Source organism: the organism of the source record quoted next, unplaced genomic scaffold, assembly GCF_019419815.1.
Source record: "Pyrus x bretschneideri cultivar Hongxiangsu unplaced genomic scaffold, Pyrus_bretschneideri_v1 Contig22, whole genome shotgun sequence".
Taxonomy (NCBI): domain Eukaryota; kingdom Viridiplantae; phylum Streptophyta; class Magnoliopsida; order Rosales; family Rosaceae; genus Pyrus; species Pyrus x bretschneideri.
The window spans coordinates 742,034-765,235 of NW_025999524.1; the positions used below are offsets into that span (position 1 = coordinate 742,034).

At 38.1% G+C, this 23,202-nt stretch overlaps 3 protein-coding genes and 1 non-coding gene across 5 annotated transcripts; 2 read left to right on the forward strand and 2 right to left on the reverse strand.

Annotated features, from left to right (window-relative positions):
- The first annotated feature begins 12,909 nt into the window (after window positions 1–12,909).
- LOC125477702 lies at window positions 12,910–14,026 on the forward strand. The gene is made up of 2 exons (XM_048585111.1): window positions 12,910–13,833; window positions 13,925–14,026. Exons 1-2 carry the CDS (start codon window positions 12,910–12,912, stop codon window positions 14,024–14,026), a joined length of 1,026 nt encoding a protein of 341 aa, XP_048441068.1.
- A 614-nt stretch (window positions 14,027–14,640) lies between these two features.
- LOC103949928 (GDSL esterase/lipase At3g26430) lies at window positions 14,641–17,569 on the reverse strand. 2 transcript variants are annotated; one of them, XM_048584803.1, is made up of 5 exons: window positions 17,236–17,569; window positions 16,140–16,301; window positions 15,857–16,026; window positions 15,399–15,669; window positions 14,641–15,233 (listed from the first exon to the last, which is right to left on the reverse strand). In XM_048584803.1, the coding sequence occupies exons 1-5, from the start codon at window positions 17,480–17,482 to the stop codon at window positions 14,974–14,976; spliced, it is 1,110 nt and encodes a 369-aa protein (XP_048440760.1). In that variant the 5' UTR covers window positions 17,483–17,569; the 3' UTR covers window positions 14,641–14,973. The 2 variants fall into 2 exon arrangements, with proteins under 2 accessions (XP_048440760.1, XP_018503612.2); XM_018648096.2 differs by having other exon boundaries at window positions 16,140–16,349; window positions 17,236–17,567.
- Window positions 17,570–19,312: 1,743 nt separating this feature from the next.
- Window positions 19,313–22,052, reverse strand: LOC103949809 (GDSL esterase/lipase At3g26430). Its single transcript, XM_018648093.2, is given in 6 exon segments — window positions 19,313–19,758; window positions 19,857–20,127; window positions 20,215–20,270; window positions 20,273–20,383; window positions 20,579–20,788; window positions 21,812–22,052. Coding segments are annotated over 6 exon segments (1,164 nt in total). The 3' UTR covers window positions 19,313–19,483.
- A 967-nt stretch (window positions 22,053–23,019) lies between these two features.
- Window positions 23,020–23,092, forward strand: TRNAR-ACG. The gene has a single exon. It is a non-coding gene; the product is annotated as a tRNA-Arg (tRNA).
- The last annotated feature ends 110 nt before the right edge of the window (window positions 23,093–23,202 follow it).

The window sequence follows — 23,202 nt, forward strand, 5'->3', positions numbered from 1 at the left end:
TATAGAGGCTTGATTTCTGTACAATTTTCTCTTTACACAAATTTATAGAAAGAAAAAAAACGTTTGTACAAATCATTTAAAAGATAGTAGAATAAATGACTACCAAAACTTAAATTACTGTATCATTTTCTTTAGTGAAACTTAGTACAATACTTTTGGTACAAAAAAAAAATTTTGCTATATATAGGTGAAATAGTAAAAGCCAAAATAATAATAGGAAAAAAAAAAGATTATGTAGATTATGCACAATAACTAGCTAATACTATAAATATGGTGAAATGTGGTAAAATGACTGAAATTACTTTTAATGAAAATGCTTTTGTGATTTTAAAAGCGCTAGAAGAGCATTTTAGAGGAAGAACTAATTATGTATTTTTTGCATAAAACACTTCAAATGTTTTTTCATGATTTACTTGCATTTTTACTAAAAATTTCAAAATCGGTTTATCAAATACGATTTCAGTCATTTTAAATGCACTTGCAAACACAATAACTACAGCCTCTCGTCACGAAAAGGTCTTTGTAATTGACTTTTTAATTAAAATTTATAGTGGCGATCCACATAAGATAAGAATATAATAGCATTTTGTTTCCACCTTTGTCTTTCCCTCCAATGGTATTCATTATTATTGGTTAGAGAATTTTTTCAAAACCAATTCAAAAGATAATAATTAATGAAGGGAGGCATGTCACATCCCGTCTCGGGGCAGATCACTTCCCGGGCCCGCTCCACTACCGTAGCACGATATTGTCCGCTTTGGGCTTACCATTCCCTCACGGTTTTGTTTTTGGGAACTCACGAGCAACTTCCCAGTGGGTCCTTTCTCGCTTAACTTCGGAGTTCCCACGGAACCCGAAGCCAGTGAGCTCCCAAAAAGCCTCGTGCTAGGTAGAGATGGGAATACACATATAAGGATCACTCCCCTGGGCGATGTGGGATGTCACAATCCACCCCCCTTAGGGGTCCGACGTCCTCGTCGGCACACCACGGCCAGGGTTAGGCTCTAATACCAAATTTGTCACATCCCGGCCCGGGTGGGATCACTTCCCGGGTCCGCTCCACCACCGTAGCACGATATTGTCCGCTTTGGGCTTACCATTCCCTCACGGTTTTGTTTTTTTGGGAACTCACGAGCAACTTCCCAGTGGGTCACCCATCCTGGGATTGCTCTAGCCCCCTTCTCGCTTAACTTCGGAGTTCCTACAGAACCCGAAGCCAGTGAGCTCCCAAAAGGCCTCGTGCTAGGTAGAGATGGGAATATACATATAAGGATCACTCCCCTGGACGATGTGGGATGTCACAAGGCAGCATTCTTTCGGAGATACGCTTGACAAAGGCGATTTCTATCAGGCTGCCTGAATCGTTGACTATTCATAGATTGACGTACATCGGACGGTACAGAAGATTCAATGAACAGTGGGAAGCAATCACGGACCTTCCCTTTGATTGACTTTGAAGTTTTACCCAACCTAATAATAAGACCTGTATGTCCCACGGCTACGTCGCAATTAACGTTGAGGGGGCAGGCGCCCAGTCCGAAAGAGGCCACTTCATCTCAACCGTCGCCGTGCTTACACATGGTACCCTAATACTATGTAGGTGGGACCAACAATGTCATGTTCCCAAATACTTTGGCCAGAATCCAGGTCACGCTTGGATTGACATGTCGTATAAACATGTACACATGTCATCAAAGTTTGTCTAACCGATACTTGTAATAGACGTTTTGGTTTGGTATTTTTTTTTTTTTTTTTTTTATGAAAAAGAAGAGACTAATCAATAATTTTGTCACGACAGTCTATCATTTTAAAAAAATCAGAAACCAAGTAATACTAAAGAAGATATTGGATGCGGTCCATAGCTATGAATATTTTTTAACTGAAACCTTATTGGTTTTCAAATTTTTATTGAAGTTCCTGAAATTAATATGATAATTTATTTCTATGTATGTTACTATATTTTTTTAATTAAAAATTGAAATTTATAGTTGTTTATATTAATGAAATTTTAAATAAAAAAACCATAATTTGTGGGGAAAATATTAAAATATAAATTATACTATTGTGACACACTTCGACCGAAATCAAGGTGTGTTGGCCATCACGTGAGGGTGACGTAACCATGTGCACAGTGCAGAAGCAAAAGATAATAATAAAAGTACAAAAAAAATAAAAACCAAACTACACACAGAGTAGTTAACATACAAGTGCAAGCATAAGTGTGAAAAATAATATCCAAAGCACAGAAAGCCTAGTGCAGTCTAGAGGAACAAACACTAACTAAACACACCCAGAGGTGGTCCTACACTGGTGATAATCTGTCAGATATGCCATAGATTCCTCATAAGCCACCAAAAGAGCAATCCAACTAGAACCTGGAAGGGCGCAAAACAGAAAGTGTGAGTGGACAAAAACAAAGCTTTTCAAAATCATTTCAATATCAAAAGTTCTAACCCCTCGCCGTAAAACTTGTATAGTTTCCCAGAAAATAGAATATACACATATATCGAAAACATACTCAGAAATATGCCATGTCGAATGTCTCCACATAAAATGTAAGTAATCCAAGTAATGTCAATCAATGCAAATAACATGTCAGCCGGAGTCACCTAACGTGACCTGTACGGCTGAATCTAGAGCTCAAATCCCCAACTCACTAACTATATCTGCACACGAGTCGGAACCACCTAAAGTGGTCTATACGACAGGATTGGGTGTAAATAAATACGCTCAAGTGCTACGATCACATGAAGACTGGGTGAATAATCGCGGGTCACCTACGAGTCAGAACCACCTATAGTGGTTTGTACGACAGGACTGTGCACCTAACTTGGATCCAAGATGAGCATGTGGTGCGGGAGGTGAACATCACGTGAAGGACTGTGCCCTACTCTGAGCAGAAGCACTAACACCGGGGGTGCAGGTTATGAGCTCTCAATGCATCTCATATAACCACTAATTCGCAATCATAAACCATAAACTTACCTGGCACTTACCTGTGCGTCCGCAGCATCAAACATACATATATGCAACTACTAATGCATAAATAAACAGGCAAACACTATGCATGGCATTTAAAACATATCAACATTCCATTTCATTTTCTAGGAAAAACCACAATTATATAGGTATATACGGAAAACCAAAAGCTCACTCACTGGTATGTGGAAGGGTCGTAACCCCCTTGCCTCGAGTGACTGCGCTCATCCTCGGGATAGGTCTCACTTATATGCGAAACAACTATAAAAACGTCAATTTAAAGCACATAACCAAAACTAGGTAATAACTTCTCATAAAATGCTCAAATGGGGTGTGTGAATACACCAACGTGATCTACTCAACCTCATGAACATCCCAATATTTTTAAAATAATTTTCTAATGTCACACGCGCCCCCACACGTCGGCCACGCGCAGGCACACGGACGGAATCCCTAACGGCGTTAGGGAATATTATGTCCAAAAGCAAGCATATTCCGTTAAAACTAATATGACGCCATTAAGAATATTCCGCTAACTTAACGAAATATTCCATTGTCTTCTCTGGTGAGTCTCGCCGGCCGCCGCCGTCCGCCACCGTTTGCGTTGCCAGAAACTGGAAATTTTTTCAAAACTTCATATCTTCTTCATTTCTCAACCAAATTCCATGAAATTGGTACCAAATTGAAGCTTGCAACAAGTAGAACAAAACCTTACCACTTTGAAGCCCTAAAACCAACGGAATCTTGCCGGAAAAACCCACGATATTCTAGCCAAACCTGCAACTCACTAAAACTGGGCTTCTCAACGTCCAAAACGCTTCAACTTTCTTCCCTGAGCTTCGTGAGAGTGATCTAAAACTTCCTATGACCTTAAAAACTTCTAAAAACTTCATGATCACGTGTGCATGAATAATGCACAAAATCGGGATTCCCTGGTTCTCAAGTTTTCGAGGGTTTCACGTCCAACAATTGGTACAGATGAGTTCCTGAGCTTGCTAAGAGTCCAAAACCCACCTTCAAACCTTCGATCCGTGCGTAGATAGTTGTCTTCGAAATGGTCCGTACACCTTGTAAAGAAAATGGAAGAAGTCCGAGAGAGAAGAGAGAGAAAAAGGTCACGGGAGTGTGGTATGGGTGTGTGTGTCTGTGTGTCCTGAAGAGTCAACCACCAAAAACAACAAAACAACACCCCACAACACCAATTACGTCCAAGGGCATTTTAGTCTTTTCGCACCTATGGTACAAATAATCCGGGACGGGTTGTCACAATTGTGTGTGTGTGTGTGTGTGTGTGTGTTTGTGTATATAAACATGGGTACATTCTTTAAAATCACAAAAAATTATTGTACCAAAATATGGGTACATTCTTCAAAATCACCAAAAAAAAAAAAAAAAAAAGAAAGAAAAAAGAATAACATATCTTTAATATTAGAAAGCCAGCAATCAACTTTGGTGTCTCAAGGCTTCACCAAAAAATTCTAGACTAAAATAACCCTCAAACAAAAAAAAACAAAAACCGACACAATATAAAAGATTAAAAAACTCATGGACATTTTTGTCAGAATACAAAAATATAAAATTTGTTTTATTCACAAAAAAAGAAAAAGAAACAGATAACTCCTCCATTTTAGGAGAGAGAACAACCAACGTGGGGAGAAAAATCTTCAGGATTAGCACGTTTAAGACCAATTGCAACTCAGTTACCAACCCACCCACGTCTATCTTCTATTCCCCCATTTTCTGATCAAACTTCTTCCTCACACAATTCCACGTACAACTCTATTCATTCTGTTTTGTAACTGCAGCCTACCACTCCATATTCTCTCCTTCTTTCACTACTATATTTCTCTACAGGTTTCAGTTCTGACCCAGTTTTGATTTTTCTCTCTTTTCATTGTCTTGATTTTCCATTTTTACCATCACCAATTCAATTCAGAACCTATGTCATGCTTAACTCTCAATCTTTTTGCTCCTGTCAATCTTAATATTATTGGTTTGTATTTCTTTGTTATTTATGTTCCTCCTACACATTAGTTTATTTTAATTAATTTATTAGAGAAAACTGTTTGCAGTTGCCGGCAATTTTAAATTCTCCACTTTGAATCAAATTTGTTGTTTAGCAGATCTCGCTCCCATATTTGTCTGCAACTAAACCGTAAGCCGACCTCCGCTCCCGCTGATCCACCGCCACCTCCACCTCCACCTCCGATCCCTCTTCCTCCTTTTCAATTCTAACCCTACCCTAATATAAATTATTTAATGTGTTGTGTTGTTCACTTAATTTTGATTTAGTTTAAGTTTTTTCTTCCAGGTTTTGGTCTGGAACCTTGCTGTTCATCATCACTTTCTCTGCCATCTGATATGATACCCGCACCACCCATCAACTTATTCCGGCCAATCCCTGCCGGGATTTGGTCTCTGCCCAAGAGAGAAAGTTGATCCTCTCCTAACGATCTTTCTACCTATCTCTTCAATTTTCTCTCCAAATTTCTCTGTCAGAACCTGTGGAGAAAAAAAAAATGATTTTTTTTTCCTTAGTTTTTGGTTTGTGGGTTTTTTATTTTTTTATTTTTTGTGCAGGTAAAGGAGGAACCCAGAAGAGATATGTTCACTGAAGGACTTGATAGGAGCGCGCTTCATTGGGTTAGAGAGGTTTGTGAAGAAAAATCATTACCCTCTTTCTTTTTTCGAATTAAAAAAAAAAAACCCATATTTTAGTTCTCAGCATTATACGTGGTATTGTAGTGATTCACTATCCGATTAATAAAACCCATATTTTAATTCTTTTAATTTTATGGATTTTTGGCATCTGATTTTGGTTTTTGATGACTTCTTAGTGATTGACTTCTTTGGTGTTTATTTTGTGATTTATGCTTGCAAATAGAAGTTTTGAAGTCTTGGAAAATTTGAAATGTTAGGGTTTGATCCGTGTTCGCTCACGATTGGTGGTAGTTTCATAGCAGTCCAAACAAAATTGATATTAAATTGAAGCCAAGAATAGGAAATTTTGAAGTATATGTTATTCTGTTGCTGCAAGGAATGTGATTGCATCCCTTAGACATTAGGTATATGCCAAATCTAATAAAATTTTAGTATGCGATTTTGTGATAATCTTCCATGGTAAGTGACTTTGGTTTGTTTTGGTTGATCTGAATTTCAAATTTCCAGTTGAATTGTTTGTTTTGGTTTGCTGCGCATGATATGAGCTTCAAATTAGATAATTTATGTGTGTTAATACTTATCCTTCACTAGCTCGCTCAATTGCATAATTTGCATTAGTTGTTGCTTGAACATGTTCTGTCACTTACATTTTACGTCGGGAAATTTCTTTCATTTTAGATTTTTTTTACCCCTTTGAAGCAGAAAAATAATGCAATTATGATTAAAGTTTCGTTTTTGGTACTTCCCGAATCCTGTGATTGAGTGCAGGGAGTTGAAATTTTACGTAGTTATTATCTATAATTTTCGATCAAGATGATGCATATTTTACTCTCCTTAAAATTATTCATCGAAGAATTGTTTGACCAACATTTTTCATCGTGTTCAAACCACGGTTGATACTTCACGTGTCATTATATAAGTAAATTGAAGTTTTATTTTTTAAATTATTAGTTTTTTAACACAAGATCTCTACTACAAGAGATGTATATGTGTTTTACATCCTAATATGCACGCTCATCTGGAGATGCAAATAGAGTCCGGATCCTCGCCAAATCCTCTTTGTGAGCAATTTGAAGAAGTATTATTGAAGAATCTATATACACGAAATATTCAGGATTTTAAAAAACATAATCTTCAAAAGCCAACAATGACAAAATCACATACAATGATTCAGAAGAACCTGAATCATGTGATGTACCTTTTCCTTTCTGATGAGCCTGCATCCTGCAAGAGTACCAACACTGAAGGCTTGAGCAAGAAGCTTATCACCCATTCAAAATTAATTAATTAGCAACAAAATGAAACTTGAGCAATTGATCGTTTGCAAGGCTGACATGCATAAAATTCAGAGACGATGGTTTACCCTTTTGTTTATAGAAGTTGAAAACATAATCTTGAGAGACAATGAGATTTTGGAAAACCGAGGAAATCTGATTAAAAAGGGATCGGAGAAATTTGTGGAAACGTACTTCCAATAGCCCCTGTAGAACGTGGAATCGTTGGAGAAAACTGCTTCTATCTCTATAGCTTTGGCAGTTTATCTTTCGCCTCTAATGCACTTCAATTACAAATAATGCTAATATTTGATTTTAACCAAATGCATTAAATTTTCAATGATATGAGTTCATGATATTTTTTGGTGTCATGTGCATCAAGGTCAATTAAATTTCTCGGATTGTTTTTATACTTTTTATTTAACTTTTAGTTGCAACTAAATTATAAGGATCTTCTCTGTTATTTATTACTTTTTTTTTTTTTACATATTCTAGACAAAATACTTTAGATTCCGCCTGTATTATTAGAGATGATAATCGCCTTTATTTTATGTTTCTATACTTTGAACCAATCCTCGCATATAAATACATCTAAAATGTGTAAGTTGCGTGTAGCGTGCCGTGATTTAAAAAGTGTCTTTCGCACGTGCTTGAGAACACCGTAATAGGCATTGCTGCGTGTGAGAGAGTATCCACGTCAACAACTTCAATTTATTGCTTCCAATTAGGAGCAGTCATCTTCTAGATTTCATACCTCATCTCCAAACTTGGTATCATACTTTCTAAAGCATATACATTGACAACCACAATGGAACAAAACTAACATAATACACATTTAGGGGGCGCGTAGCGCCCGTGATGCAAAAATGCCTCTCGCACGCACGTTAGTGCGTGCAGAGAGGCTAGTTAAGCTTAATAACATTAGTAAATTTCTTCGATTAAACTTGACATGGATACATTCTCAAATCAAAGAAAAAAGAATGTACCCATATAAGTTTGAAAAAGGATTAGAAAAAAAATGCATAGATTTTATATAAAAAATGGTACATTTTACGTATAACAAATTGGTATATTTAAGAATGATTACATTTTAAGATTAAAAATTTGAAAAAATTACATGAACGGGTGCATATAAGATTAAAAAATTGAAAACATTTTGTCACATCCCGGCCCGAGGGGCACCACTTCCCGGGCCCGATCCACCACCGTAGCACGATATTGTCCGCTTTGGGCCCCGACCACGCCCTCACGGTTTTGTTTTTGGGAACTCACACGAGAACTTCCCGATGGGTCACCCATCCTGGGAGTGCTCTCGCGCGCTACTCGCTTAACTTCGGAGTTCCTATGGAACCCGAAGCCAGTGAGCTCCCAAAAGGCCTCGTGCTAGGTAAGGATGGGAATATACATTTAAGGATCACCCCTGGGCGATGTGGGATGTCACAATCCACCCCCCTTAGGGGCCCGACGTCCTCGTCGGCACACTCGCGACCAGGGTTAGGCTCTGATACCAAATGTCACATCCCGGCCCGGGGGGCACCACTTCCCGGGCCCGATCCACCACCGTAGCACGATATTGTCTGCTTTGGGCCCCAACCACGCCCTCACGGTTTTGTTTTTGGGAACTCACACGAGAACTTCCCGATGGGTCACCCATCCTGGGAGTGCTCTCGCGCGCTACTCGCTTAACTTCGGAGTTCCTATGGAACCCGAAGCCAGTGAGCTCCTAAAAGGCCTCGTGCTAGGTAAGGATGGGAATATACATTTAAGGATCACCCCTGGGCGATGTGGGATGTCACACATTTTTTTTAAAAAGCTAATGGGTACAAACTTATTCTAATTTTTTATTTATTTTGGAAATGTTTTGAATTGAAAATTAGTTAGGAGTTTAATAAAGGTGTGAGTATTAAAATTTTAAATCAATTATTAATTTTTATTTTAAAAAATTATGTAACTGACATGTAAATTCATTATTACATTAATGCTAGGGACTTGGATCAAAATCTGAAAACTAATAAAATTTCAATCAATGAACATTAGTAACTAGAGATCAGATATTGATTTTTCCAATATTAATTATGCGGATATAAACAAAGTAATGTGAGAAATACACTGCTATGCTTGCTTGCAAAGTAAATAAATTTTAATGGGTCAAAAACAATGTTATGAGAAAAGTCTCATTCTTTGAAATTGAGATAAGGGGGAATTTGAGTGGCCACCTATATGATCGTGACATCAATGCCATACATCCTTTCTCAGAATTTATTTGAGGTTGTTCTAGGAATGAAATTAGTACACTAGAAAAAAGTGTTAAACTAATCACAAGATAGTTAATAGGAAACACGATGGTAAGGCTACAGTTAGACATAGTTGAGTCATAAGCTGCATGAAAAAAAACTCGTGTTACGATTTTATGTACTTGCGTTTTATCTCTCTCATCACGTACTTAAAGTAAGTGGCATATACCAACTATTATTACTTCTCTTTGTGTAAAAGAAAAAGCAACAAATCAAATCTGCCAAAGCCAAGCCCTGAGACTGGCTTTTGACGTTTTAAGATGTTGGGCAATGACTTTTGACGTTTTAAGATGTTCGGCAATGACTTTTGACGTTTTAAGATGTTGGGCAGGTGCGCATCTGTGTGGGGGTCTGGTCTAGGTTTTTTTTTCAACTATTTTTTGGTAAATGGTAACATCTTTTGTCATAAATAAGTCATGTGTATTCAATTAGGATCCTGAAAATTTTTAATTTTTTCTTACAAAGGATAGTACTCTTTACACATTCATTTTTACTTTTTACACACCATTTTCAATTTTGGCTGTCAGATCGAATGCATTACAAATGATTAATGAACCAAAACTAACAAGGGTGTGTGGAAGGTAAAAAAGGATGTGTGAATAGCACTACCTCTTACAAATTCAGAGGGTACAAAATTAGAATTTTAAGTGATTATCTAAAAATTTATGTGTATTCAATTAGGATTTGAAAGGAGTTTATAAGCTTCTAAGTATGTATATGCAATTAGAAGTTACTTTTAAAGGATTTTAAAAAATTTGTGAATTAAAGAATGGGAGAGATTTCATAGTTTATTTTAAACATTTTCAAATCTCACATATTCCTTGAGAATTTGAGGGAATTCACTCAAAATTTTACTTAAAAATTTTAAAAATCAATTAAACCCTATCAAAATTGATAGATTTATAAATTTATTAAAATCTCTTAAATTCTTAATTAAATTCACCCTCCGTAGACTACTCAATCCCTTTTTAACTTTTTTTTATTATTATTTTATTTAATTCCCCTGGTTTTGGTCAGAATTTAATTATGAAAAAGCCCAAAAGGCTCAAAGCAGGGCCCAAACGCATTAAATCTAATCAATCATTAGAACATGAAATCTTAAACTATTCAATCCTTAAAACTTGCATCCAAACTTGAACCATATGACCAAAACTTTCATTATAATATGTGTAACTCCACCTAAAGCAACCTATCCAAATAAAAAAATAAAAAAAAAATAAAAAAAAAACAAACAAAACTTTCCTTTCTCTCTCCGTGAGAGATCTTCCCTCTGTCTGGGGGTTAATCTCACCGATCTGTGTGAGTGTTTCCTCATCGAGTCCAATTCCCGTGCCGCCGGTCCTAACTCTGCCTAGGATCGGTGGGTTTTCTTTTGTTTCTGTCTCCCTCTCTTTCTCCTCTTCCATCTGCTGTTTTATTTCCTGGTTTTATTGGCTGATTTACCTTATTCTCTCATCTCTGCTGTCTCTCATCCATATTCATCCAATTTTCAAGCTTCAATCACCCTTTGCCTTGATTTGTTGCGGTGTTTCGAGTTGGTGTGCTTTGATCTGATGCTTGCACTGGGTCGGGTGTTCCTTGCACCCCCACCTTCTCATTGTTGTTTGCCCTTATTGGCAGTGTTGCTCGTGGACTGCCATGAGCTTCTTTCACTTGGCTGCAGGTTCTCTGGTGTCTGTAGCTGGGTTAGGAGTGAAGCTTGGAATTGGCTGCTGGTATCGGTGAGGCGAGGCTTTGTTTGGGGAGCAAATTTGGCTGGATCGACATGCATGGCTGCTGTTTTGGTGGTTGCAGAGGCGGTTATCGCGAAAGACACAGCGGCTTCGGTTGTTTTTGTGTTTTCTTTGTTTTGGTCTCAACTTTTGGTTGGGCCTCTGTTGTTTGTTTGTGTTTTTTGTTTTTGGGCCTCTGTGATTTGTTGTTGGTAATGCATATTAGCTTTGCTCTCAAAAAATAAATTAAAAAAAAAATAATAATAAAAATCTCCACCTAAAGCACTGCATAATAATAATGGGCAAATTCGATTTCGAAATGACATTATTTGTCATATAACATGAAATCATGTCTGTTATTTTATACGGTAAGTTTGTAATCTTTATACACAATTTTACATAAGACTGATCCATATATGCATGCGGCTTTCTATAGCAGGTTCGACCATCTCCAAAAGAAATACCAAATTAAAATTGATGGTTGGTATCATTTTAATTGAGCATTCTCGATTAAAATGCTCAGTTGATATATAATTGCATGAATTATTTCTTGATTTTTCTATGTGATTTAAAATAACAATTAGACCCTAATTTTCCAACAGGTTCTCCTACAGCAACTTGCAAAGATTTTCCAAATTCAATCAGTTCGATCACGCGCTGCTGGTTTTTCAGCAAGAGGTGTTACAGCTTCAACCAAATCTACCAGTATAACAGAAACATTGCATGGTCTTCCTGACAGCATCCTTGAGTTGCTGAAGGTTATCCTTCATATGATCGCCTTGCACCCGTATATCTTCATCAATGTCATAAGAAATCTACATAAGCATATTATTCCAGAAAGCTAGCTATAGAGAAAGCTGTGCAGGTACCATAGCTATACGTTAGATTCTTTAACTGCAAGTAACACTTTCTCTCTTTCCAAAAGCTCAATGATAGCACTCGTGGACCACCAGTCTTTCGTTAGTGCTTCTTGCTCACCTTTGATGTATATGTTGTGTGCGCACCTGAGCGACTGTAATTGCCCTACTGAACGTAAGTCGTGATAAATGAAGCTTCAGTAGGCTGCTTCCGACTCTGCAACTTCAGTAGTCGATCAAACTGACTCTTGAGAAAGGTAACAATCGATTCATTTAATCTGTTCCTTTGTCTTAATTGTATCATGGAAATGTCGTTCTTTCCATTTCACCAAATTTTCTATATACAGACTGTAAATCTCCCCGCCCGCCATAATCCCTTAGAGCTCGTTTAATAACCATTTCAGCTTCTTCGAGAGTGATGGAGACTCTGAGTTGGAGCAAAGCAGATTCCTCTCATCTTTCTGCACCTGCCACCCAGGATTCCTGCTATCTACTCACTTCCCCACACACAACTCGCTCCCTACCGTTCAATCCTGGAGTGAAAAAAGACGTGGTAAAACAGTAGAAATTTTAATTAAATCACGTAAACCATGTGGAAACATAATTACCGACATCGTTAATCCAAATTATTTAATATTTAATCCAAATTAGTCTCCCATACCCCACCCATATGCCCTCCCTAACATTAACCTGTTGAGTTGTTTATTTTTTTGGTACGGTGTCACATGAACTTCGTAAAAAGGTGCTCGTTTGCTTTTTTCCATGCATGAAAAAGATAGATTTTATTGAGATCGAACTTATCCTCCATACCCAAACCACTTCCAAGACGAAATAAAGTAGGTTTTGTTATAAACAGAAAGCCAGTAATAGATGGGAAAAAAGCTCGCACAGTTTACATGAAACGTAAGCGCTTTACGTTTTAAGTTTAGTGTAGAGTATCGCTTGTACTATCATAATATAAACTGTTTCCTCTCGGCCTCGCTTCTCTCTTCCTCTAAGTCTGCCAGTTTGGGTTGGATGCCATGCTGTAAGAAAACCTGCGAAATTCTTTCCGGGAGGATCTTAGCTAATCGAACGCATTCCTCTTTCGTTCGTTAAATCAATTGGTTTTCTTACATTTCGTTGAGTAACCATGCACGATTCAATTGGAATTCCGGCCTGCTTCACAGCCGGCACTCCAAGGCCGGCCGACGATCCAACCCCAACCGGCGTGATCAGGTCGGGGCAGAGCGTGTTCATGTCAGTGTACAGCACAAAGATAGCCGGCCAGTGCCGGCTGATCACCGTCACCTGGTGCAAGAATCTGTTACTCCACGGCCTCTCTGTTTCGGTGCAAGGCCAAAACAGAGACGAAGAGTACCGGTGCAAAGTTGAGCTCAAGCCGTGGTACTTCTGGCGCAAGCAAGGCTCCAAGCAATTCACGGTGGACGGCAGCGCCGTGGACGTCGTCTGGGACCTCAAGGCCGCCAAATTCAACGGCGAAACGGAGCCACAATCGGACTACTACGTCGCCATTGTCTGCGAAGACGAGGTGGTTTTGCTCGTTGGCGATCAGAAAAAAGACGCATTCAGAAAAACTGGCTGCCGGCCGTCGCTCATAGAGCCAATTCTGGTTTCGAGGAGGGAGCATTTGTTCGGGAAGAGGAAGTTTTCGACACGAATCAAGTTTCACGAGAAGGAGAATTTCCATGAGATTTTGATCGAGTGCAGCAACGGCTCAGATGGGTCTGATCCGGAGTTGGAGATAAAGATTGATGGGATCCAAGCCGTTCGTGTGAAGCGGCTTCACTGGAAGTTCAGAGGCAATGATTGTGTTGACGTGAACAGAAACAGAGTTGAAATTTTCTGGGATGTTCATGATTGGCTATTTTGCTCCGGTCCGAGGCACGGCAAGTTTATATTTAAGCCGGTATCGGCGGAGCATACGGCTGAGCCCCCGTCGCTTTCGGCCGTTGATCAACCTTTGACCGAAAAGGTAGGTTCTGGTGTGGGAGACGAGCATGATAACGCAGGTGGGGCATCCTCTGTGTTTACCTTATTTGTCTACGCGTGGAAGGTAGAATGAGGTGATTAGCGGCATGATTGGATTAAGTTAAGGTAAGTAATTAAGGATAAATGTGGGTGATTAAGGGTCCACGTTGATGCAGATTAAGAGTGAGATTTCGAGATATGATGTGAATTATGAAGAGGTGGGGCCAAGTGGTTTAGGAGTTTTTGCTACAGCTGGAATTGGGCAGCATGGAACATGATTAGACAAGGACACATTGGATCACTGTCCCATAATCCTCCAAATCCTATTTATCCAATTACCTATTTATGACGTATATATTTGTTTTTTTTTCCTTCTTTGTTTTTCTTTTTGTACTTAATTTTATTATTGGTTTTTTAGTATAATTGTTTCTGATAGTTTGTGTGAGAGTCGAATTCTTTTCGTGCGACAGTCAAATTCTTTTCGTGATTATGAGATAACTGTGTTTGTATCACTTAAATTTTATGTTCAGGTGTTGGTTAAACGGGCAGAGACTTAGTGTCAGGGCGTCTAAGTGGAGTAGATGCGATTTTTTTAATTTTAGTTAAATTTACTATATAATACCTCTTCTTTTATAGTAGATAATATTGTTTGTTAAAAAAAAAAATTATTTATATTAATTGTATTGAGTTACAAAAATTACAAAATAGAATGATGAATAAATTATAAAGTGCTAAAACATATTAAAAACATTGAAAACAAGCATATAATTAGTGTACATCTAAGCATTTAACAAGTTTCTTATAATTTATTAAAACTAAAATAAAAATAAAAACAATCTATTTTATATTTTTATGAGAGTCGCAACCTAGACGGTATATTTATCCAAAACCCTTGGATATAAAGTAATATTCTTATTCAAGGATCTGACCGTTGAATCTTCTGAAAAGGGCAAGTACCAAAGTGAAAACAAGAAACATATAAAAATCTAGGGTTGGCCCATAACGGCATGCCAATCACGTGACATGCACGCAAACCTCTAAAACGACAGGAACATAAATCCTCGAGGCATGGGATGATGGGCCTCTTTGGTGGCCCATCCACTTTTGTTTGATATTCTTCTGTTTGGCAAAAAAACAAGCCCAATAATACATTCCAAGTGAAAAAGCAAAAGGAAAAAAACACCCACAGAACACAAGCGTGAGTTTGGTGATTCAGTGGTCCTCCCTAACTGCAACGACAGGCCGTTTTCAACGGGTTAGGTGGGTCCGAAAAGGAGCCATTCACAATTTGTTGGAATATCCACTTGTTGGCTGCCTCCGTGAAGTGGGTCCCGTCCCAGTTGATCCGAACCGTTGGATCATCGCACGATTTGGCTATCAACGTCTCTGTGCCGTTGATAATTTTCTTGGCCCCGCACTTTGCGTACCGGTCGAAGTTATATTTGCCACCGTGACCACAACATGCGATGAGGGGATTCTCAAAACCTACAGATTCAAAATTGTGAACTTTTTTTTACTAAGAATCGGTGTATAAAATACATTACTCAGCTGGACGGCCAAATTTTATATGAAACCAAACGCAATGTGAGCAATACATTGATGCATCGCAGAACTTTTGCTTCCAATCATATAAGCAAAGTGAGGCGTTACCATATTTTTTGGCTTGGGTGATGAGGGTGTACTTTACTGAGTAGACATCCACATAGTTGATTGCAGCCAATGGAAGATCTTTCTTGAGTTGAATCACAGCTTCCTTTAATCTTTGATTGAAAAATTGGGCCACCTCATTGATCTGATCCGCACACCCATATTTATTTATTTGGGCCGGATCAGTGACGAAGCGGACCAAAACATAAGGGAGGCAGCCCAGTGGGCCTGTGTTATGTATCCAAAACGATCTTCCTCCTTGACCATATACTTTCTGTAAAAGAACCATATCAAATTGTAAGTAGCGTTAACATCAGCCGCTCACGCGCCTGTGAACCATTTCTAATCGTTGATAGATTGCGGGTCTCAGATACATTTACTATCAACTCATCTCGTGCGAGTGAGCTACTGATGGTGAGAATATAAAGAAAACTTGAAATGAAAACGAAAGAAAGATCAACCTTGATGGCATTTGAGAGCTGGGTGAGCACATATGGAAGATATGCCTTGACTTGTTCTGCGGTCCAATTGAGTTTGTAGCCAGCAGTGATATCATTTTGGCCGATGTCAAAGGTATATAGGGCTTGAGAAAAGTACTCTTCCTTCGGCAGCGATTTCTCAAATAATTCACCTATGTCAAGCGTAGATATTCTATATTGCATTAAATATATATTACTGAATTTAACTGTCAGATAAAGGCTCGAGAAATAAAAGGAATTCAAGGCTGGTAGAGGAGCAACCAACCTTTTGTGCGATAAATTTGGGATCGTGTGTGGAAGTCGGAGAATTGAAGAAGCTGCACGTCCAATGAGATGGGACTCGCCCCACTTTGGGAAATGGTTGTGTTTGGAAATATAACGGTTGATCCCGCTGTGGCAAAATTGGCTCCATGGCTGAAGTTTGATCCTATCGAGTCAAGAAATGCACTCAGATGAGGCAACCCCAAGCCTTCCGCTTTCAAACAACAGCAAGAAAATAACATCTTAATTAGTATAATTTGGACGTGTAAATAAAACTGACTTTATGTGTCAGGTCACAAGTGCAGCGATGTCTTGATCGTGTTATTTGTAAGACACATTCTACATATAAGATCTTTTTGTATTTCATCTTGTTTGATCTCGCGCGGCCTCCCTCCGTTGTAAAAGTTGCTCTCGCATGTCCAACGGGGGACCCACCCTCCTTTTCAAAAACACACATCACTTCGATGTCCTACGGTACAGATCAAAATTCTTTTTTTTAGGGCAATTTTTTAATTTGATCTAACTGTTCAGATATATATTTTTAAAATCTGAAGGTAAACCCATCTAACTGCTAAAATTTAAATCCAAAACGGTCAAAATAACAAAATAAATTTTTAAAAAGTACAAAATTTTAATGTATATTGAAGTTTGATTGGTTGGTGTGATTTGTTCGGTTTTTTAAATTTTGTCGGAATTTAATTTTTTTTTTTAGGTTAAAACATTTGTAAAACTAAATTAAGATAACTTAACTCAAAGTTACAAAAAAAATACTTATTGAAAAAAAAAATTAAGGTTAAAACCATTTCACACTAATTAAAATATTTTAGGTCATGAAATTTAAATCGGGATGGTTGGGTGACATTCACTATCCAAAGACTTAAATTCTGTCTTTTAATAGACCTAAATATTTGAGTTTGGTCTGTTAGAGTTGCTAATTGAGACAATTGAGATCTATGCATGTGACATTTTCACATTAATTTTACAGTCCTCAAGTGAAACAAACATTATAGCAAAGGAAAACAGAGACATTAAAGTTCCTAATTGAGAATCTGATCATAACATCATAGCTGGCAAACAGAAAGAAGTTGCAGAAGCAGTACCTATGAAATCGATTACAAGACGGCCGTCGGAGAAACGGCCGGACGGGACGTGAAAGTAGGTCTCTCCGTTGGGGTACGGGGCTTGTCCGAATGCTGCAGATAAACCCCCGGTGTCCGAGTTCGAATCTCCGAAATTGAATATGGCCGGAAAAGAGCATGGCCCTGTGCAAATGCCGGGACTCGGAAGCAGTGTTGCCCAAATTACAAGGCCGAAGAGAACATGATGTTTTAAGAAAACAAATTCCATGTGTTGAGTGTATAGAGAGAGAGAGAGAGACTCAAGGGGGGAAGTATAGAAAAGTAGACGGCTTGTTTTTATTGAGAGACGACGAAAGGGGGTCTTTCTTTATCTGTTTCTTGCCAACTGCATTGACCACTTTGATGGAATTGGATCCTCTCCTGAGCAGCCTATTCGGACCGTTGAAATTTGATTTAACTGCTTAAAACAGGAGGTCCCTTTAAAAGTTTTAATAATTATAACCGTTGGATCAAATTTGAATAGCCTAAATAGGCTGCTCATGAAGATCTTCATTTTGAGCTCAGGAGAGGATCCAGTTCTCACTTCGATAGCATGGTCTTGAAAAAAGAATTTAAAAAGAAAGATAGTACTTGCGTGTGTATGCGTTCATCTGTTTGATAGATACTCATGATTAAACGATTTTAATTTCTTTGATCTTTTGTACATGTGATCCTTAAATTATGATTAAGAAAATTGATGTTTTCGGTTATGACCAATATCAAACGTGTACAAAGCGCGAGAGATAAGATCTTTTGCTTTAGGCATTAGCTGTTCAAATACTCCACCTACATTGAAGTCTGTAAGGTCGAAGTATGAACAATATTAGCTTGACAGTCGACACATTTGCTATTTAAAAGGCTACAATTAGCTGCACTAGAGAAAACTAGATATTAATCTAAGTAGTACTACGAACGATTTGGGATCTCCAAGAAGGAACATCGTAGAACTCGTCGTATTGGACGTCCAAGGAGATTGGACTGATTCCACTTTGACGAGGAGTTGTGTTCGGGGGTCTTACGGTTGGGGATAACGTTGCAAAGTTGGCTCCATGAGTGTGTTAGCATAAACACAGCACCAGGATCATGCAAAGCAAGTTATCGTGATCAAAACACAAAACCATAAACCATAAAGCAATGCACAGAGAGAAAACATACACGCAGAAGAGTTCGAAGCTGCTGCCATGCCTGATTTCTGCATCAAAGTCGTGGTGCACCTTCTCCTCTCTTCAGTGAACGAGACTCTCAACTAATAATAGGTCTTAGTCTTATATCGAGTACACACTGCGAGAGCAAAGGCCACCATATATATACTATACAATCTTAGCCAAATTCTATAAGGATAGAATTCCAATTCATTACAACATGGATTTACAAATCCATTCCCAACAAGACTTCCTACTCAATCTCTAATCCTACAACCAAGTTTACCGATTCATACTCATGCTCATATTCTAACAAAGTGAAGTTGCTGCCCATTGAATCAAGATATGCACTAAGAAATGGAAATCATAGGCTTTAGCTGAAAACAAAGCGTTCAATCGAGTGTTAAATATTAGATAATTTTTCTTGAGCAATTATTTAGAGATGTTATTAATCCACGTGTTATAATGTAGATCGTTTTCGATCACATGGCACAACGGAAACTAAAAATAAAATAAAAAATACAGCAAAAAGGTCAATGAACTGTATATTCGTTGAGGTTAGAGTATAGGCAATAGCTACCAGTCCAGTAGTCTACCATACTTGCAAACTGTATGGATGAGAAGATGGAAAATGGAGTGTGCCTATGAAGTCGATGACAAGGGGGCCATTGCAACAACGACCGGCCGGGCAGTGGAAATAAGACTGCCATGAGGCGGACCCGCCTGGCCGAAAACTGCAGAGAAGCCACCGGTGTCGGAGTTTGAGTCGCCGAAGTTGAAAATAGCCGGAAACTTGCATGAAGTCGAGGCCAAAACCAATGGTATCGGTGCCAAGCTCGACGTGAGCGACACCAAAGTGGTCACAACTTGTATTCTTGAGGAATGTGATTCCATAGGGAATGCATATACACACAGACTGAAGGAGAAAGCAGATGAAAAAAAATGAATTTAAAAACTTTGGAGAGACATTAGGTCACCACTTGGTCCTCAATCCTAGCAAAAAATAAAGATTAAATTAACAAAAGATTCTGATGACATAAAGTATTTTATTTGAATTTTAGAAAAAAAGATAGCATCAGATCTAAATTCTAATGAGGTTGCTGCTGCTTTCCATGGCAAGCAAATTTCAATGGAGTTGGTGGGTCTGAGAGTGAACCATCTACAATCTGATCGAAGACTCTCTTGTTAGCTGCCTCAGTGAAATGCACACCATCCCAATTCACCCAAAGTGATGGGTCTTGGCATGCCTTTCCCACTAACACATCTTTTCCATGAACCCTAATCTTTCCTCCACATCCAATGTGCTTGTTGAAATTGTACTTCCCACCATGACCACAACATGCTCTTATCGGTTGCTTGAATCCTGCGACATTTTGTATTACATGTCAGCAAACCGTCGAAGAATACAAAACACCACATCATAAACTTGACAAAAGTGGTTTCAATCGAGGAAGGGCTTACCATGCTTTTGTGGTTGGCTAATGAGGGAGTACTTGGCTGAATAAACATCAACATAAGTGATTGCAGCCAATGGTAGTTCTTTTCTTAACTGAACCACCGCTTGTTTCAATCCCCGGTTGAAAAACCGAGCAAGTTTATTGTAAGGCGTGACGCATCCGGCCTTGTCAAGCTGCGCGGCTGGGATTGGTAAGCGGTCCAATACGTAGGGAAGACAACCGAAGGGACCTGTATTGTGTATCCAAAAGTATCTACCTCCTTGATTGTATACATTCTGCGTGAGTACACATAGAAAGCACATCACAACCAAATTAACGACTAATTAAATCCAAATTTAGGCACAGTTTGAATTGCTAATTACCTTAACAATGCTGTTAAACTGGTTTAGCACATCAGGAACATATGCCTTGACTTGGTAGTGGACATGTTCAAGAACAAACCGGATGTTAAATCATTCTGGCCAATATCAAATGTGTATAAAGCACGAGAGAAATCTTCTGCTTTAGGCATTAGCTGTTCAAAAACTCCACCTGCATTGCAACTGATCTTCTGGATTAGCCTACATTGATACAAGTTTTCTCAACGAATAAACAGTGTAGATGTGCGTAAGGACACTGCTCGGTTTCCTTACGTGCAAATCATAGTTTGCCACATATGCTAAACGCACAAATGCAACCCGTTAAAATACAGAAAGAAAAGTATATGTGCACATGTCAAATTGTGACCTCGACTACGAGCGGTTTGGGATCTTGGTTGAAAATCGTAGAACTCATTGTACTGAACGTCCAGGGAGACGGGACTAAACCCGCTCTGGCGAATGGTTGTGTTCTGCGGCCTGATGGTTGAGCCCGCCGTGGCAAAGTTGGCTCCGTGAGTGAAGTTGCTTCCCACAGAATCAAGATATGCGCTAAGATACGGTAACTCGAGGCTGTTCGCTGCAAACAGAACATTCAATCAAAATATCATATTTTTATTATACAATTATATTCTACTTTAAATCGACGAATTTAAGCTTAACCACACAATATGTTCAAAATTTTAATCAGATATCGAACTCAAAACAACTATAAACGTCAACGTCGTTCATGTGAGTCGACCAAGAACCGCTAAACTAGACCCCTAGTACTAATATTACAGATTCAGTCCAATTACTAATTGTCAGATAATCTGATTTGGTTAGATTCTTTTCCTGTATAAAACCATGTGATGTCATATAAGTTAAAACAGAGGCGGGTTGGCGTTTTTGGTTGCTTCCCACACTGACTCAATTATCTTATCCACATTTACACGTCACACTTTTTTTTTTTTGGAAGGGTTAAGCAAAATTAGTTCTTCATTGACAATCCATGTCCGAAGCACCAATCTTCTCTTTCCTGAAAAAATTGAAGGTTGCACTAAGAACTTCCCGCACGTCAATATCAAAGAAGAATTGAATTGCAATTACAGAACCCTAATAACTCTATTCGAACTTGAGACGTACTTCAACGTTAAAAACGTAACATTAAAGTAAGAGCAACTTTTGATGCAGGTCACATAAACGTACCGCTATTAAGTTCCTGAGTTGGGACATAATATTTTATTTCACTCTACAATCAACCTAAGCGTCGGTGGAATATTTCTATTCAAATGATCGACAAACAAGTACATGAAATGAATAATTGCACGACCAAAAAAAATAAATGAATAGTTGAATCGATCATCATGGTAAAAAAAAAGGAAGAGGATCGTCTCCGGATTCATTTTGTAGGAATTCTAAAAATTCATACATTATAATCATTTATCGTTTCGTCAGATACTATTTGTGTTTAATTTTAAATAAAAAAATCAAATAATTTCTAACTAAAGTGATCAAAATGTAACTCAAAACTAAGGAGGTCTAGGCGAGGCGAGTATCTAGACATGTTTAAGCGGGACGTTTTGGAACACTGCGGAAGAAGATGAAAAGTGTGGAAAAGTACCTATAAAGTCAATGACGAGACGGCCATCGCAGTAACGGCCGGCGGGGCTGTGGAAGTAGGACTCACCGTGGGGCGAACGCGCCTGGCCGAAGAGAGCAGACAAGCCGCCTGTGTCGGAGTTTGAGTCGCCGAAGTTGAATATGGCCGGAAATTTACATGGAGACGATGAGGCTGCCAAGCTCACTGATAGTAAAATTAACATAGCAGTCGCAACTAGTAGTTTTGAGAAATGAGATTCCATACCGTCTGAGGAAACAAAGAAGAAGAGAAAGAAAAGACAATCACTTATCTTGCTGAAATCGGCTTTTGGCTTTTGGAGCCGAATTTGTCGATTTGTGTTTGTTTAGTTTCCCTACAACTCGCTTTTATCGGTCTTGACTGGAAGCGCCTGGCATTTTTCACGAGGGGTCTAATCGGATTTGAGATGATTTTAAAGACTTTAAAATTCCAGTGCAGTTAATTTTATAATCCATTCAAATCTACGTGTAATCAATTAAAGGATTTTAGAATCTATTCAAATCTAAGTGTAGTCAATTAAAGAATTTTAAAAGATTTTAGAATCTATTCAAATCTAGGTATAATCAATTAAAAGATTTTAGAATCCATTCAAATCTAGATGTAGTCAATTAAAAGATTTTAAAGTATTTTAAAATCCATCCAAATCTAAGTGTATTAAAAAAATTAAAATTTTGGAGGATTTAAATAAGTTGTAGATTTTATGGATTTGAGAATAAAAAGTATATATAGCCAAGAGTAAAAAGAGACCAACCTCATCCCCTAAGATTTCAAAACCTTCCACCACAATCCACCACAGTCCATTCAAATTATTTAAAATGCATATCAATTTTGTAGGAGTCTTTAATCTTCTTAAATCCTATCAAATCTATCACTTTTAAAATCTTTTAATATCTTAGGGGTGTAGTCAAACTCGGATTTGAGAGGATTTTAAAAGACTTTAAAATCCTAATGTAGTCAATTAAAAGATTTTAAAGGATTTTAAAATCCATCCAAATCTAAGTGTACTAAAAAAATTAAGATTTTAGAGGATTTCAATAAGTTGTAAATTTTGTGGAATTTGAGAGCAAAAAATATATATAACCAAGACTACTACACCCCCCTTAGTTTGACTACACCCTCCTAATAATTTGCTTTCAACTTTTGGCCCTTTTATAATTAAATAAATTAAATCCTAGCCAAATCGGCATCCGGACTTCATGGCCCAATGGATAAGGCGCTGGTCTACGAAACCAGAGATTCTGGGTTCGATCCCCAGTGAAGTCGTCTTTTTTCACTATTTTACAGTTCAATTTTTTTTTTGCTCTTCCCTCTTTCAGATACCCAGATCTGTTCATGAAACACAAAAAACTAGGCTCAACGTTAATTGAACGATA

Bases quoted from the DNA above. Each gene is read 5' to 3' on its own strand.
- LOC125477702 (XM_048585111.1), top strand. From the start codon at position 12,910: ATGCACGATTCAATTGGAATTCCGGCCTGCTTCACAGCCGGCACTCCA. The intron at 13,834-13,924 runs GTAGAATGAGGT...ACGTTGATGCAG, and splicing joins TATTTGTCTACGCGTGGAAG to ATTAAGAGTGAGATTTCGAG.
- LOC103949928 (XM_018648096.2), bottom strand. From the start codon at position 17,482: ATGGAATTTGTTTTCTTAAAACATCATGTTCTCTTCGGCCTTGTAATT. The intron at 16,027-16,139 runs GTTGGTTGCTCC...CGCTTGACATAG, and splicing joins CCAAATTTATCGCACAAAAG to GTGAATTATTTGAGAAATCG. The intron at 15,670-15,856 runs GTTGATCTTTCT...GTTCTTTTACAG, and splicing joins AGCTCTCAAATGCCATCAAG to AAAGTATATGGTCAAGGAGG.